Source organism: Plecotus auritus, assembly GCF_963455305.1.
Source record: "Plecotus auritus genome assembly, chromosome: 4".
Taxonomy (NCBI): Eukaryota; Metazoa; Chordata; class Mammalia; order Chiroptera; family Vespertilionidae; genus Plecotus; species Plecotus auritus.
The window spans coordinates 152,005,856-152,023,459 of NC_137775.1; the positions used below are offsets into that span (position 1 = coordinate 152,005,856).

The 17,604-nt window shown below is 40.9% G+C and overlaps 1 protein-coding gene across 1 annotated transcript in view; it reads left to right on the plus strand.

The window, feature by feature from the left end:
• CCDC146 (coiled-coil domain containing 146) overlaps positions 1 to 17,604 on the plus strand; it is a 119,562-nt gene that overhangs the window by 5,181 nt on the left and 96,777 nt on the right. Inside the window, exon 2 of the mRNA XM_080665436.1 lies at positions 15,844 to 16,012. Within this exon, the coding sequence (XP_080521562.1) occupies positions 15,854 to 16,012 (159 nt within the window). The 5' untranslated portion in view covers positions 15,844 to 15,853. The remainder of the gene's footprint in view (positions 1 to 15,843; positions 16,013 to 17,604) is intronic.

The following is a 17,604-nucleotide window of genomic DNA, read 5'->3' on the forward strand; positions in this document are numbered from 1 at the left end:
GGGGTGTGTGGCTCTGGAGATAGAGCTGCCAAGACTCCAGTGCTGAGTCCCTCTCCCACACCACAGACACTATCTTTTTGGATGGAGCACTCCCCTCCTTATGGCATCAGCCTGGGGGAATGAAATAGCCCCACTCTCTGGACTCCCTGTCACCCCACCCTGGGGAGCTTGTGCCCTTTTGAGGAATTAGCTGCCTGTGCCAGGATGTAGAGGTCCAGGCAGACTCAGGGGTGTCAGTGACTGAGCTGTGTGGCTTTGGGACAGGGGTCATTACTCCCATTTTCCCTTGAACCTGACTTGCGCCACCCCTCCCTGGAGCTATGTTAGCTCCACTTAACAGGGTCCCAGCAGCTCCATGCTACTGGTTCCTGGTGGCTCCGCCCTGTCAAGGTCTGGGCAGAAGCCAAGACAGGCTGAGTTGTGTGGATGGGGGGCGAGGGCCACTCCCCCCACCTTTCCCCAAGCCAGACCAGCACCCTCTCTCACAGAATATTCACTAGCCCAGTGGTCGGCAAACTCATTAGTCAACAGAGCCAAATATCAACAGTACGACGATTGAAATTTCTTTTGAGAGCCAAATTTTTTAAACTTAAACTTCTTCTAACGCCACTTCTTCAAAATAGACTTGCCCAGACCGTGTTATTTTGTGGAAAAGCCACACTCAAGGGGCCAAAGAGCCTCATGTGGCTCGCGAGCCGCAGTTTGCCGACCACGGCACTAGCCCATCCACCCAAATCCCAGAAGTCTGCCTGCTGAGATCAGGCTCTGGGCAGAATCTGGCAGAGACTGAGTTGTGTGGCTCTATGATGGGGGCTATTTTTCCCTGGCACACCTGACCAGTGCAAAGCCTTCCCTTCACACTGCAAAATCTTGGTCTGTTTGGGCCTGATAAACTCTGCTGGCCTCACTCTGAGATCCTGCCCCACCACCAGCGTGTGTGAGTACCCAGCAGGTGGCAACTAAACTTGGTACAACCTGGGACATTTGCTGAGTGGCCTCAGACTCAGCAGTGGCACCAAGATTGAACCTGTATTAATCTGGTAAATACCACTCCCCTCTTCCTGGTGACTCACTGAGAACCTACCTCATGCAACCCAAGTACCACCAGAGGCTCGTTGACGGAGCCTAATAGGTAGCTTCCAGGTGCAGGCAGGTGGAGGCAGATCTCAGGGTGCCTTGGGACGCTGGGCTGAGTGCTGGTAAAAGCCAGCCTTGGTGTGTAGCTTGGTCCGAACACTGCAGAGCCAGGCCCAACAGAGGCCGCCACAAACTGGATCTCTTTATAGATCTAAACAGGTTGTCCAGGGCCAGTCACATACAGTGTCTGACATTGGCCGACAGCAGAGTCCCTCCCATGAAGCCCCAGAACCAACACATCCAGAGGCCAGCTTCCTGACCACATCAGAGCAGGACCCAATTAGCTTCACGGGCAACAAATCCAAAGGGAGAGCTCAGCAGGCATCAGAACCTGCTGAGGCCAATTCTAATTCGTGTTGTCAGCCACTCACCCTGCAACCTATATAATTTATTAACCGATGTCACCCCAATAATGTCAATTTTAAAAAATAAAGTTACTTTCTGCCTGGCCGGCATGGCTCAGTGGTTGAGCATTGACCTATGAATCAGGAGGTCAGGATTCCATTCCTGGTCAGGGCACGTGTGTAGGTTGCAGGCTCGATCCCCAGTAGGGGGCTGCTGGAGGCAACCAATCAATGATTCTTCCTCATCATTAACATTTCTATCTCTCCCTCTCCCTTCCTCTCTGAAATCAATAAAAATATATTTTTAAAAAATAAATAAAGCTACTTTTTGAAAAATAATACTTAATGTATGTTTCCCTTTTCCTTGCCTTCTCATGGGCATGAGTCCCAAGTTCAGGGTTATTAGTCCCAAGTTCAGGGTTATTAGGTAGCATTAATGCTTCAGGAGGGTTGTCGGGTCAGTGTTTGGTATCTGACCATGTTGACTCTCCTGAAATATACATCCCACCTGGTCTCAGACATGGGTCTCCCTGCTCGCATCTGAGAATTCTGATCCCCGTCTTGTTCTCAGCTGTATGGTCCACAAAACTTTATGAAGCAGTGTCTTTTCATCACAATGTCAAGGGTTCTTGGGCTATAGGACTCCCAGCCAGCACAGACCTCTCCCACGCCACACTGTGAACTCCCTTGGGCCCTTTCTGCCTCAATAGTCCTCTCCTCTTCATCCCAGGAAGGGGTAACGTTGATGATGGCTCTGGAACTTTGCCACTTTCCCAAGTCCCAGTTGGGAAAGGAGGCACATTATCCCTCTGGTGTTCTTGTATATGCCAGTCCCACTATTTCACTTTCTGAGCCTGCTCCTGGGTGGAACCTCAGGGCTCATGTCCACTTGTTTTCTCACCAATACTCCTTGTTCCCCAACTCAGAGAAAGGTTTTTTTTACTTATTTTTATTTATTATTTCATCTTCCAGTGTAAAATAGGTAGTTTGGCTTGGTAAATATTCTTGTAACCTTATAATTAATGTAAGAACCTTTGCCTTTAGAGGAAGGAAAGAAATTGAGTGAGGGAAGCTGCCCAGGCGGAGGAAGACTAAAGTGGAGGTCTGCCTAGGGCCAGGGGAAGCCTGGGAACAGGAAATGCTTATGCAATGAGAAGAGAAGACTATGAAATTTCTAGACATGAGAGCGGGAACTTGCCTGCTTTACTTCATTATCTAAAGCTGGCTCTGCCCGTCCTTGGATTTGACGCATGTTATTTTAAGGACTTTTAAAAATAATGTGTTTCTTCCTTTCTCCCTCTCCAGCACCCGGTGCCCTAGAGTCTTTCTTATCCTAGATTTATACATCTCACAGTGGGATTTGAAGATTGAGTTTACCAGGACTCTCACACCAAATCCTAAGGAGTGCTCTGGGACAAATTCCTGCTGAAGAGAACTCAGGTCACCTTTTCCAGATTCCCAAGCTGACCTCTACTTCTTTGTTCCCTATCAAAATAAGGAATTTTAGGCATATTAGACGTGAAAGCAAGAGAACCAGGCAGTGTTGTTAGGGAGCTAACATTTATTGAGGATCACAGGCTGGGCTCTGGCCGGAGACTTCACATGCATTGTCCCATTTAGTCTTCACAACTTTTTCATCATCTTGTATTTAAGGAAACAGCCACTTTAGAGGTTGTATATCTTGCCCAAGGTCACATAGGAAAGAGAGGAATGAAATTGAAGCCAGAATTGATGAACTTCAAAATAGTTATTTCCTTTATCTCATGCTGTCATCCTAGTCAACTAAGTTAAAACCTCTGATAACTGTCTTAGATGAAGTAATCTGAGAAGGAGGAAGAAGAGGAGAGGGAGGGAAGGAAAGAAGGAACTTGGGCTGTTGCAGATTAAAGCAGTGATAACCCATATTTCATGAAGATTCTTTGCTAAGAAAACAAATCCATCTAGACCCACAGTTTTTACTAACTAAGCAGGGGTCCTCAAACTTTTTAAACAGGGAGCCAGTTCACTGTCCCTCAGACAGTTGGAGGGCCGGACTATAGTTTGAAAAAAAACTATGAACAAATTCCTATGCGCACTGCGGGCCCGGGACGAGTCGGCTGCTAAGGTGGACAGGCAGCGGCACCCGGCGGCGGGCCACATGTGGCCCGCGGGCCGTAGTTTGAGGACCCCTGATTACTAGGGTATGAAAGAGCAGGTTTGCAAGGCTCTATGTATCCTAATTAGGTAGGATACATAGCCTATTATGGAAATTTTATAAAAGTGCTTTCTAGTATAGTTTTTTAAAGATTCAAGCAAAGACAGTGGAATTTGAAAAACATGCACATTTTTGTAACAGCAGTAAGAAATGGTCTGTCATGTGAGGATTCTAGATTACATGCAAACAAGATGTAGAATCTCTCCTTTATAGACCTCTGGAAGACTGTCAGCTTCAGAGCTGCTTGGGCATTCCAAGCCTCCCACAGGATTTGGAACTCAATTTCTGCTCACTACTGAATTATTTGGAAACTATTAAGGGAACTGATAGGGCCTCTTATGCTTCCTTTGAATTTCTGAAGCCTGCATGGACTTGCAGAATGACTATAAATTATTGCAGAAATGAAACCAGTGTTTCTTGCCATGGTTTCGCGAGGGCTTTCCTTTGGTTTGTAACTATAGCAACAAGTTCTGTAGCCCATTGTTTTTGCACAGCTCAGTCTTATCACCTCATGTACTGCCTAATTACTGTTCTACAATAATTACTTTGTCTTTCATTGGTTTACACAGTGTTGACCTGCTCTTTGCTAAAGGGGTCCTAGTTTTTATATGTTTGCGGAGACAGAAGTTAAATTCCATCAGCCTGCCTGTATTCTTGACTCTGCTTTCCATTACTGGAGACCAAGAGGAAAGGGCTTTGCTAAGGCCCCGGTAGGAGTCCTGTTCAGTGTGATAGAAAAGGGTAAGGAATTTGGAGCGAGTGGATGTGAGTTTGAGTAAATACTGCCATTTATAGTAGTGAGATCTTGGGCACATTATTTATATTCTCTGACCTCCAATTTTCTCCTCTATAAAATCAACGTAATTCATTCTTATGGAACATAGTGTTGTAAGGATTGAGTGAAATGATGTGAGGGAAAGCGTTGTTTAAGTTGTGAAGAGCTAAGTAAACGTCATTATCGGGTGCACAGGTGACTGACCACTAGACAGGAGTTTCTGCATGCTAATCAGAAGGCTATGTTAAAGACAAAAATCATGTCTGTTTCTATGATAGTTCTTTCACATGGACAATGTTTCCCATCATAACCCTATATGTTATACCCACTAAAAAATGAATAATATAGAGCTCCTTTGGGCTGTGTAGATTTCTGAGCAGAAAGCGGAGTTGGGGGAGGGAATACAAGAAGGTCTAGGTTTGGGGTGGGGTGAGAGTAGGCAAAGGGATGCAGAGGGAGAGAGAAATGAGTTGAGAAGAGGCCTAACTCTTTCAGCATCCTTCCATCCCAGACAGGGAGCTTACTACTTCATCTAAGACAGTTATTAGAGTTCTCCATGATCATGGGCAGTTATATAATTTAATTGTCTAATACTGTGAACATTTACTTTAAAGCATAGATATGGAGCTTACTTGCAAGAGTTTTGTTTTCTTTAATGCGTATGTATATATTTTTAATTAAAGGTAGTCCAGCCCTAACCGGTTTGGTTCAGCGGATAGAGCGTTGGCCTGAGGACCAAAGGGTCCCGGGTTCGATTCTGGTCAAGGGCACATGCCTGGGTTGTGGGCTCGATCCCCAGTAGGGGGCGTGCAAGAGGCAGCCGATCCATGATTCTCTCTCATCATGGATGTTTCTATCTCTCTCTCCCTCTCCCTTCCTCTCTGAAATCAATAAAAATATATTTTAAAAAGTAAAATAAAGGTAGTCCAAACCACATGGTTACTTTAACACTTCAATCATGAGGCAAATTTATTTGCACATACTTACTGCAATAGTTTTATTTTTTTCTGTGCCAGAATGGTTTTTTTGTGGGGATTTTTTTTTTTTGGAGAGGGGTTTTTCTTTTTCCTTTTTTAAACAGAAGGAAGTTGTGGTTTGATTTGTTGAGTCTTTAAATAAAGTTTTCTACCTACTTTCTTTTTTCCTAAATATTTATTTTTTCAATTACAGTTGGCATTCAATATTATATTAGCTTTAGGTGTACAGCATAGTGGTTAGACATTTATGTAGCTTACGAAGTGATCCCCCTCTAAGTCTTGCACCCACATAACCCCACGTATAGTTATTAAAATATTATTGGCTATCTTCTCTTATCTGTACTTTATATCCCGGTGGCTATTTTGTAATTGCTAATTTATACTTCTTAATCCCTTCACCTTTTTCATCCAGGTCCCTGACCCCCTTCCTATCTGGCAACAGTCAGTTTGTTCTATCTATCTGTGAGTTTGTTTCTGTCTTATTTGTTCATTTGTTTTTTAGATTTTAAATATAAGTGAAATCACATGGTATTTGTCTTTATCTGTCCAATCTACTTCACTTAGCTCAATATCCTCTTGGTCCAACTATGTTGTCACAAATGGTAATACTCTATTCTTTTTTATGGCTGAGTAATATTCCTTTACATATATGTACCACTTCTTTATCCATTTATCTTTTGATGGGAGCATTTAATTCATTTACATTTAAAGTAATTATTAATAGGTATGTAGTCATTGCCATTTTATTAATTGTTTTTTGCTTGTTTATGTAGTTCTTTTCCATTCCTTTTTTATTCTCTTGCTCTCTTATATGTTGATGACTTTCCCTAGTGTTGTGTTTAGATTCCTTTCTCTTCATTTTTTGTATATCTCTTATAGATTTTCAGTTTGTGCTTCATATATACCAAGCTATGTTTATAGCAGTCTATTTTAAGTTGAGGGTCACTTAAATTCAAACACATTCTACAATCACTACCATTTTTACTCACCCCCCCCCACACACACACACACATTTATGTTTTTTGTCATTATTTTTTACGTGTGTGTGTATGTAGCCCTTAATTTACTATTGTAATTACACATGATATTCCTACTTTTGCCTTTTAACCTCTGTAATAGTGTTAGTGTTGGTTGATTTACTCACTGCTTTTATTATGTTTGCATTTGTCAATGAGAATTTCTTAGCAATATTTTCTTATTCATATTTTTTATTTTTCCCTTTCTTCTTAAAGAAGTGCCTTTAATATTTCTTGTGATACTGGTTTGGTGGTAATGAACTCCTTTAGCTTTTTCTTGTCTGGGAAACTCTTTACTTTGCTCCTTTAATTTTAAATGATAGCCTTGCTGGGTAGAGTAATCTTGGTTATATAGGTCCTTGCTTTTCATCACTTTGAATATTTTTGTGCCAATCCCTCTGGCCTGCAAAGTTTCTGGTAAGAAATAAGCTGATAGTCTTATGGGAGCTCCCTTGTAAATAACTGCTTTTCTCATGTTGTTTGTAAAATTCTTTTTGTCTTTAACCTTTGGCATTTTAGTTATGATGTGTCTTGGTGTGGGCCTCTTTGGGTTCATCTTATTTGGGACTCTCTGAGCTTCCTGGACTTGTATAACTATTTCCTTCACCAAGTTAGGGAAGTATTCAGTTATTATTTCTTCAAATAGGTTCTCAATCCCTTGCTCTCTTCTCTTTCTGCTACCCCTATGATGCAAGTGTTGTTAAACTTGCTGTTGTCCCTGAGGTCCCTTACACTATCCTCCTTTTTTTTTATTTTTTTATTTTTCCTGTTTCGGTTGAGTGTTTTCCACTATCTTATCTACCAAATCACCTATTCGATCCTCTGCTTCATCTCATCAACTATTGAGCCTATCTAATGTTGTTCTTCATTTCAGTTATTGTATTCTTCATTTCCGACTGGTTCTTTTCTGTGGTTTCTATCTCCTTTTTTATTTTTTTCTATCTCTTTGTTGAAGTTCTCACTGATATTATCTATGCTTCCCTTAAGTTCATTGAGCGTCATTACAACCAGTGTTTTAAACTGCATCTGGTAGATTGTTTGCCTTAATTTTGTTTAGTCTTTTTTTTTTATCCTGTTCTTTCATTTGGAATATGTTTCTGCCTCCTTGTGTTTGTTTCTATGTATTAGATCTGCTACTTCTCCCAGTCTTGTCAGAGTGGAATTATGTAGTAAATCCTGTGGGGCCCAGTGGCTCAATCTCCCTGTTCACTTGAGCCAGATGCTCCAGGGGTGTCCCCTTGTGTGGATTGTGTATGCTCTGCTACTGATTGCTGTGGCTTACCAGGATAATTAACTTGGAGGGCTGTCTGTGACTACAGTAGGCAAGCTGTTATGTGGGAGCTGACCCCATGGAGTAGGATTTGCTTTAGGGGGGTTCTGGTGCCTGCTGAGTTGGGTGTGTCATTTGTGGTCCTAATTGGGTCGTGCTCTGGTATGGTTTGAAGCCATCCCCCAGATGTGTTGGACTGGGGCTGCTTGGGAGGGGCTCTAGTGCAGGCCAGGCTCAGCCACTGCTCATGTCTGGCCTGAGGCCAGCTGGTAGGAGCAAGCTACAAAGTGATCTTCCGTTGGTAGCTGATTATGCTGGGCTTAGAGGCACCTGGGAGCAGTTATGCTGGGAACCAAGGCTGGCTGCCACTAGTGCCAGGCTTAGGATGCTTAGCAAGAGGTCCAGGGCACGCTAAGGCCAGCCACTGCTTGTTTGGGGTTTGTGGGCCGTGGAGAGATTTAGGAAAGCCCGCAGTGTGGGCCTTGGAAGGCAGCCTGTGTGCATTAGCCTCTGAAAGAGGTTCCGGCCGGGCAGCGTCTCAGAGAATCAGCAGGGTGGGGCAAGAGCTGTGTTAGCCTGGCTGTCAGAAACTCAGACGGTGTGCCCATCTGCGCCTTCTGGCTGTGTGAGGGGAAGGCTCAACAAAAGAACAGTGGCACCTGCAAGCACCTTGATTCTTCCAGCCCTTACCTGGAAGCCAGACAATTCAGTTCCTTCCCATGTGTCCCTGCTGTCCCTTTGCTGGAGCTTAGTGGGAGTGTTTGTGAGTGAATGACTCTGTGTGTGGACACTTGAAGAGGATTCCTGGGTCTCCAGCAGCCCTCTGTCTCACCCAGACAGAATCCCAACTGATGTTCAGAACCAGATGTTGTGGGAAATCCTTTTCCGGGCACTGGTGGTCCAGGCTGGGGTGCCTCATGTGGAACTGGAACCCCTCACTCCTTTTGGGGGACCTCCACAGCTGAGATATCCCTTCCTGTTCTTAACTGCTACACGCAATCTGGGGCCATTTCCTTCCATGTCTCCACCCCTCCTACCAGTCTCAGTGTGGCTTCTTATATCCTTAGTTATATAAGTTTTGTTCCAAAAGTTTTCAGGTGGTTCTTTGGGATGGTTGTTCTATAATTTAGTTGTAATTTTGAAGCGGTAATGGGAGGAGGTGAACACAACATTTACCTACTTTGTCATCTTGAGCAGAAATCTCTCCCCCAGATTTTTTAAAACATGATGTGAAACTGTATTTATATCTTTAAAAAAAGGTTTCAAGTCTAATCTTGTCTAGATATAGTAATAATGGGTATTACATAATAAGACATAGACTAAAAGAACTAGACAGGAATAAGTGCAATAATTATATATGTTACATTTAGAATTGCCAATTTGGTAGTATCTGATGATTTTGTTGTTGTTGGATTAAGTGGATCTGAGGTAACTATAGTCTGTGTATCTAATTGGCTACCAAATATTGTAAGCCTCTCATACCATGGACCAGAGGCCTTTCAGAAAAGGCCTTTAATGTATATTTTAACATTATTTCCAAAAATGAATACATATATATATATATTTTTCACAGATATACAGTGACAGGATTGAGAGGAACTTGTCACACAAATTTAAATATACCACAATTTTTGTAGCCCTCTTTTGATCTATCTATGTTGTTTTTTTAATCATCACCTGAGGATATGTTTTTATTGATTTCAGAGAGAGAGAAAATCGATGTGAGAGAGAAACACCAATCGGTTGCCTTCCGCATGCCCAGACCAGGGATTAAACCCACAATCAAGTATGAATGAAACCTTTTTTCATATATGGGACGGTGCTCCAACCAACTGAGCCACCCAGCCGGGGCAACATATCTATGCTTTTTCAACAAAAATAGGGAACTGAAACAACAACAAAATATCAGTGTCCCAGACTTCTCCCTTCCTCCAAGAGGTCTGGCTTTGAATTACATAGAAACGGTCATATAACCAACCTATAGCAATGGGCAGCTGGGAAAGGAGAATGTGATCATGTTTCCAGGGCAGTTAGAAGAGCTAAATAATGAGAAAGAATGCTCAGGCTCTATGTGAGACTAGTCAGGTTCCTGTTTGACTTTAGATTGTATCTTGCTTTTCTAAAATGAGCAAAGCTTGTGCTTGTTTCGTGACAAGTAATATCGAAAGATAGAGTGGTTTCCTGCTACATCATTCTTGAAGCAAGCATTGCCATTTTACCCTAAAAAGGCCACATCATTTGTGTACCCTGCCCCATTCCCTGATGCATGGGTATTTGGTTTTTGCATGTGCTCCTTGTAACTATCAAGAAAAATTTCCTTAAGAGTTCAAAATCAAAACAAAATGATGAATTTCCTCTTTAGATTTCGAGAAGAGGAAGTAGTGGTGTATTTTACAAAACAAGGCATACCCTGCAATGTTCATTGCTTAATATTTCTTTGTGAAGCTTCCTACTTGGCTTTACAGTATTTTTTAACCCCGAGATGAAGTTTGAGTAATAGAGGGTTCAATGTTCTTCTGTAATAGAACTAAAGCTTTATTTTACCTTCCTTTATCCTTCACTGGCCTTTTGCTTTTCTCTGTCAATGCTCACTCTTCCTTTTAGAAAGCCTCATAGAACCATATCCTCTCTTCTTTGAACTCCTATAGCACACACAGACTACATTTGCTTGGATTCTCATCATCTAACCTTCCTATCAGGGCTGCTTCACTGCAGAACTTGATATGCATATGGTACCCACTGGAGGCGTGCAGTACACAGCAACCCTACTTCTCTGGTCCAAGTTTTTATAGCACCTATTTCAGTTATAATAATATATATATACATATATATGTATATATACATATATACATATATATGTATATATGTATATATATGTGTGTGTATATATATATATACACACACATATATATTCCCCCAAAATGTATACACACACTTTGAATAAGTATAAAGGCAGTGTTTATTAAAATACATTTTATTTTAAAAATTGAACTATCATCTGTTAAAGTGTATATACACCCTGTATATGTATACATATCTTTGCAATTCCTTGATTAATTTCTGTCTTGCCCACCAGTCTGTGAGCCCTCTTGAGGTCAGGGACCTTGTCTGGTTTTGCTCACCACTGAATCTGTCTCCTACCCATAGTACAGTGGCTAGTACAGAGCCTCTAAATTGTCCTCTTGCCTCCAAATTCATATCCTTTCCAAACCATTCTTCTCACTGTCACCGACATCTTTACAAACTCACATAACTCCTTTCTAAAAAAAATGTATTGCTTCCAATACCTATAGATTAAAATCTAAATTCCAGGCTACAAGCATAACCTAGGTATAGGTTTTTAAGCTTTGTCTACCTTCCTGAAAATGTTGCTTTTTATTCAGGCTTATTTTACACTAGAGGCCTGGTGTACAAATTCGTGCACCGGTGGGGTCGGCCTTGGGGGAGGGTCCGAGGGAGGTTGGGGGGGCTCATTGGGGGTGGGGATAGCAAGGGGGAGGGGCCACAGGCAGTTGGCGGGCTGCCCCCACCCCCTGGTCGAACTCCTGGTCAAACTCCCAGTTGAGGGGACAATTTGCATTAGCCTTTTATTATATAGGATTACCTTGTCTGATACAGAGCTAGTTATTTCCCTACCTCAGCCCTTTCAATCCTATATTTAATTAGATTAATTAGTGTTTAGGTTTTAAGCCAATTATACTTTATATTTGCCTCTTGTATTTCTTTTCTAAGGGTTAATTTGATAATGTCTATCAGAACCTGTCATAGTGTCTTTTAGTTGCTTCCCTATGTAAAATAAAAGTTTTACCTATTTTAAAATATTTAGAATGTTTTTGAGATAATAGAAAATTAAAATTTCAGCAGAATGAGGATTTGCGCAAATTCAATATAATATCTGTCTTTTGTTGCCTAGGTAAGTTGTATTGTATTTAAAGGTGCAGTGCTTTAAGAAGGTTGCCTTAACTTCTGTTTTCAAAGTTAATGCCATCTTGATTACAAAGATTTTAAGAGCCTTTTAAAAATATTTAAAAATAAATAGATGAACTATACTTTGCAAAACTATAATAGCAGAAAACTGGAAACATTCCATATGGTTATAAATTGGGAGTTGTTTAAATAACTTGTGGTGCCGAAACCGGTTTGGCTCAGTGGATAGAGCGTCTGCGGACTGGGAGGTCCCTGGTTCGATTCCGGTCAAGGGCATGTACCTTGGTTGCAGGCACATCCCCAGTGGGAGGTTTGCAGGAGGCAGCTGATCAATGTTTCTCTCTCAACGATGTTTCTAACTCTCTATCCCTCTCCCTTCCTCTCTGTAAAATATCAATAAAATATATTAAAATAAATAAATAAATAAATAAATAAATAAATAACTTGTGGTGCCTCTCTGCGAAGGAGTGCTATGCAATTGTGAAATAGAATGAGAATTATCTCTGTATATTATTATGGAATTCTTCAGGATATATTATATCTATGTACCTAGGTTTTGCTTCAAAATAATGAGAGTAGGGAGGAGAAGTAGAAGGGTTTAGATAAAACAAAATTGCTTATGAATTGTTATTTGTTGAAGCTGGTTGATGAGTATGTGAAGATTCATTATACTATTCTGCAGCTTTTGTTTATATTTGAAATATTTCTTAAAGAAAAAGCTAAACATAACTGGTATGGTCTAACATTCTGAAGGAAATATATTTCTGAGATAGTTATTATGTAATTGAACATACAAATTTTAGCATATTAAACACACACAAATCTAGATATATAACCAGTTTTCCTCTCCCTGAAGATTTAAACAATAAACTGTGATTACTTATCAAATGTAAATTGTTGTGATGCCTTAATAATAATAGGTTCTTTTTAAAAACTGCTTTATGTCATTGAAAAAAAATATGTCTGTTAAAGGAGGGAACATCCAAGTGATATCAATATCTATTAATATCACATTAAGACAACCTGACATTTAGTGCCTTCTGATAGAAGTATGTGCTACCACCTATGATGTATTTTTGTAGTGGGAAGAGGGAAACAAGTGCATGTGTAAGTTATACCTATGGAAGAAAATTAGAAATAGAGAATGGAAGCTAGCAGTCCAGAGGCATTATCACATTTAATCTGCACATGTCAGTGATTTTCAACTGGTGTGTCGCAAGAATTTTTAAAACATGCAGTATCTGACTATTTAGTCAGGGGCACTGACCTCTTTTCCCTTAGATTGTCAAATTTTAGAAAATGGCAACAGTCAACATAACAATAGCCATCCAGTGTGAATGAATCAAAAGTATACCTTTTTTGTTGTTTGTTAGATTGGCAAAAAATATAATATACTTTCTGGTGTGCTACAGAATTTTAGTAATTCGTTTATGTGTGCCATGAGATGAAAAAGATTGAAAATCGCTGGCATATATTCTTTATGAAGCAGAAAAATTAGTTACTGTTACTCCCATTTCAGAAAGAAACAGAGACATCCTAGCTAATAAAAGAGTGATATGCAAATTAACCATCACTCTGCTACACCCACAAGCCACGCCCACCAGCCAATCAGGAGCGAATATGCAAATAAATCCAACCAAGATGGCTACGGCCACAGAGAGCAGGAGGGAGGCTTGGGTTTCCCCGGCAATGGAGGAAACCTGCCCTTGCTGGCCCAGGCCTCCACTCAAGGCTACAAAGTTTCAATGATAGAAGATACATAAATCCAAACAGAAATGGCGGCAGCCACCGAGCTGGAAGGAGCAGGAGGCTAGGGTTGCCCCCAGCAATGGAGGAAGCCAAGCTTTCCGCACACCCTGGCGGGCCCAGGCCTCCACTTAAGGCTACAAAGTTTCAATTATAGAAGATACATAAATTCCAACAGAAATGGCTGCTGCCACAGAGGAAGCAGAAGGCTTGGCTCCGCTCCAGGCTACAAAGTTTCAATTGTAGAAGATTAAAATAAACCCCAGATACCAGGGCCTCCACTTGGGTTGCCAGGGGGCGTGGCTGGCCTGCAAACCACCACAGGCCCCTCGCCCAGGCCGCCCCACGCCCCAAGGGAACCCCCACCCTGATCCGGGACACCCTTCAGGGCAAACCAGCTGGCCCCCACCCATGCACCAGGCCTCTATCCTATCTAATAAAAGAGTAATATGCAGATTGACCATCACTCCAACACACAAGATGGCTGCCCCCATGTGGTCAAAGATCCTGCCCCCATGTGGACACAAGATGGCTACCACAAGATGGCCAGCAGGGGAGGGCAGTTGGGAGGGACCAGGCCTGCAAGGGAGGGCAGTTGTGGGTGATCAGGCCAGCAGGGGAGGGACCAGGCCTGCAAGGGAGGGCAGTTGGGGCAATCAAGCCTGCAGGGGAGGGCAGTTGGAGGTGACCAGGCCTGCAGGGAAAGGCAGTTGGGAGGGACCCAGGCCTGCAGGGGAGGACAGTTGAGGGGGACCAGGCCTGCAGGGGAGGGCAGTTAGGGGTGACCAGGCCTGCAGGGGAGGGCAGTTAGGGGCAAACAGGCTGGCAGGGGAGCAGTTAGGCATCAATCAGGCTGGCAGGGGCGTGGTTAGGGGATGATCAGGCTGGCAGGCAGAAGCGGTTAGGGGCAATCAGGAAGGCAGGCAGGCGAGCAGTTGGGAGCCAGCAGTCCTGGATTGTGAGAGGGATGTCCGACTGCCCATTGGGATCAGGCTTAAATGGGCAGTCGAACATCCCTCGAGGGGTCCCAGATTGGAGAGGGTGCAGGCTGGGCTGAGGGACACCGCACCTGCCCCCCGTGCATGAATTTCGTGCACCGGGCCTCTAGTAATGAATAAATGACATGCCTGTGGCCACTTGATAAATAAATTAAGGAACCAGAGCCTACCTGGCATTCTCAATTCATATTAGAGAATATGCTTTCCATATTAAAAGAATGGAGATCCCTATGACCAAGGAGCAGCTAATCTGATAAGATGGACATGAGAGATGACATGTGTTCAACAGAAGATCCAGACCTTAAAGATATAACAGTTAGTTAAATATATGGTGACAGATGGAGACTACTAGACTTTGGATGGTGAGCACTCAATGCAATGGACAGATGATATACTATTGTACATTTGAAACTTACATAATGTTATTAACCAATGTCAGTCCCCAAATTTAATTTTTTTAAAAGAAAAAACTCTGACAGTTGGAATTATCTTCTTTAGCAAGAGATGATTGCAGGTATACTCTTCTTTTGCATGTAAAATCATATATTTCAGAGATGAAAAGAGCAGATGATTAACTTGACATTCTCTTGTGCAATGGAGGCCTCTTACCAGTTCTCTCTTGGAAGGGCAGCCATCCCGATGCCACCAAAGTAGGCCAATAAAGACCTTGCAGACCAAGACAGGGGTCCTTTTAGAAACTGCTCTGAGTCCACTTGAGCAAATCAATGGTCAGTACACAGAGCTGGCTTCATAGGTGTGTGACCTGTGCAGTCATATATGACCTGCTCTTAGAAGGGTCTTGCATTTACTTTAATGCTCTGGTGTCACCATCTTGATATTTTAATTATTTTATTTTTGAGCTTATGCTTTGTAAGTGAAGTCTGACAGGACAATTGAACATACACATGAGCAGCAGAGGTAGGCCAGGTGGCAGTGCACACAAGCATAGGCTCGAGCTGTGGCCATAGCAGGCAGTGTGGGTGCTGGCCAGGTGTTCAGGTGCATGCCTTAGGTAGTATAGGGCATCCCAGGGTGTTGGTTTTACTTTATCATAAACTTTGAGTAAACTTTGTGTTGTATTTTAAGGATGAAGGCTTATTTATTTACCCAAGCAGTGAATAGTAACTGAATGTCTAAGACAATGCTCAGTAAACAAAATTAGGTTTCTGCCCCCATGAAGCTTATACTCTAGTTATATGTATTTTTCCAATTAATGCAACAATAATCTACTTTTCAAAATTAGAATTATTGATTTGAGTGTAACAATGAAGAGTATCTTTATAACAAACAGGCTTTTATAGTAACATGATTATAATAGCTAACTTTCCTGATCTATATAGTTCCATTGGAGAATAGCTTAAACCAGTTGAGTTTTGCTTGCTTTTATTATTTTCTATTAATTTTACTTTATAAGTGAAGACATCCCTAAATAGCTGAATATGAAATGATTTTGTTTTAGAATTGTGAAAATGGGAGACAGGACCACAGACACAGAACAAGAAAAGGAAGAGGAAAAAGATAAAAAGGATGAAAATGTTCCTATTCATGCCATAGTGCCCACAATTAACATCCGAGATGAGCGGATTGTTGATTTATCTACAACTCCAGCTTTCATTTGTCTGCATGAGGTATATTTATTTCTTTTTATATATTACTATAGTAAGACCTGAATCATCTTCCTCAAAAGTCAGAGGAAGCTAGTATCATTATCAAAATAATATATTACAAACAACCTGTAGGAAATATGTACAGTTTGAAGCACTTTAGAATAATAAAATAGTTTCTACCTTCTCTTCCAAGAGCTTGTTAATGTAATCTTGTATAATGCAGTAGTGTAGGTTCTGATACTTTTATAACATAACAAATATTTGCATATATGCAGCCAGTTAAGTACATTCCAAAGGTTGGTAAATGAAGTAAAAGAGATTTATCTCATTATTGATATACTACATTTACTTCCATAAAATGAAGATAAAAGACCTATAATAGTACAAAGAATACATGTTTACCTAACTAAGTGTAGTTACGGTAACAGAGTACTGAAACCTAATGTTTCCTTCAGCAGAGAAGCAAAAAGCGGAATACGATATATATTCTCATTGTCTGACTTTTTAAAAAAGGGATGAACATTTAGGAAATACCCATAGAGGAGGATTTTAAAAAAGATATTGACCATATATGCAACTGTTACCATGTTATGCTTGAGAACTATACTTTAGAATATGGTTTAATACTGGACTATGTGAATATAACTGAATAAAACATCTAAGAAATTTAATAAACAGTCATAATAAAAATAAGCTAAAAAGCCTTAAAGCAAAAAGAGTTTATTCAAAACCAAGAAGCAAAACTAAATCTGCCCCCCAAATATTTTATTGATGTAAATACTTCAAACAATCATCACAATGACTGTTGAGCATATGTGTGTTTGTGTATGTGTGTATGTATTATCACATACATAATATTTATGTTATATACATAATAAATATCAGGAGTACATGATACCGTATTGATGTGTCCCATTACTAGTATTGTTAACTTAGATCACATAGTTAAGGTGATGACTTCTAGATTTCTCCTCTGTAGAGTTATTATTTTTCTGTTTGAAATTAATAATCACCTTGGGGAGATACTCTGAGACTATTTATATATCCTAAAATTTTTACCTATTAGTTTTATGTCTCTTGATGATTCTTGCCCAAGTCAATTATCACTATTATGGTTGCCAAAGGGAGATTTTCTAATTTCATCATTGCTTCTACATTTATTAGTTGGCTTCCTAATTGAAAGAAAGTACTTTCTCTTATCTATCTATCTATCTATCTATCTGTCTGTCTAATCTACATATGTGGACTATGAATGCTTATTCTGTTCACTGTCTTTACTCATTTTGATACTTCAGTTGTTCCAGATTTGATTCTTTGTGCACTTTTTTATGTCATAAGAATATGTTCCAGGCTCATCTTCCATTTTCTTTGCTCCAACCCTGGGATCAGCCATTTCTCAAAGGACCCCTTGTTCCTGTTAGTGGAGAATGATATTTGAAAACTAAGACCTAATATTGGGTATGTTCGTTGCTACTAGTTTGTCATTGCTTCAAAGTCCTCTCAGTAGACAGAGCTATGAAAGAGATGCATGATTATATTTATTCACACAAATTTATACCTATTTCTATGTTAAATCTTTATATATTTAAAACTATTCATATCTCTAGTCTTAA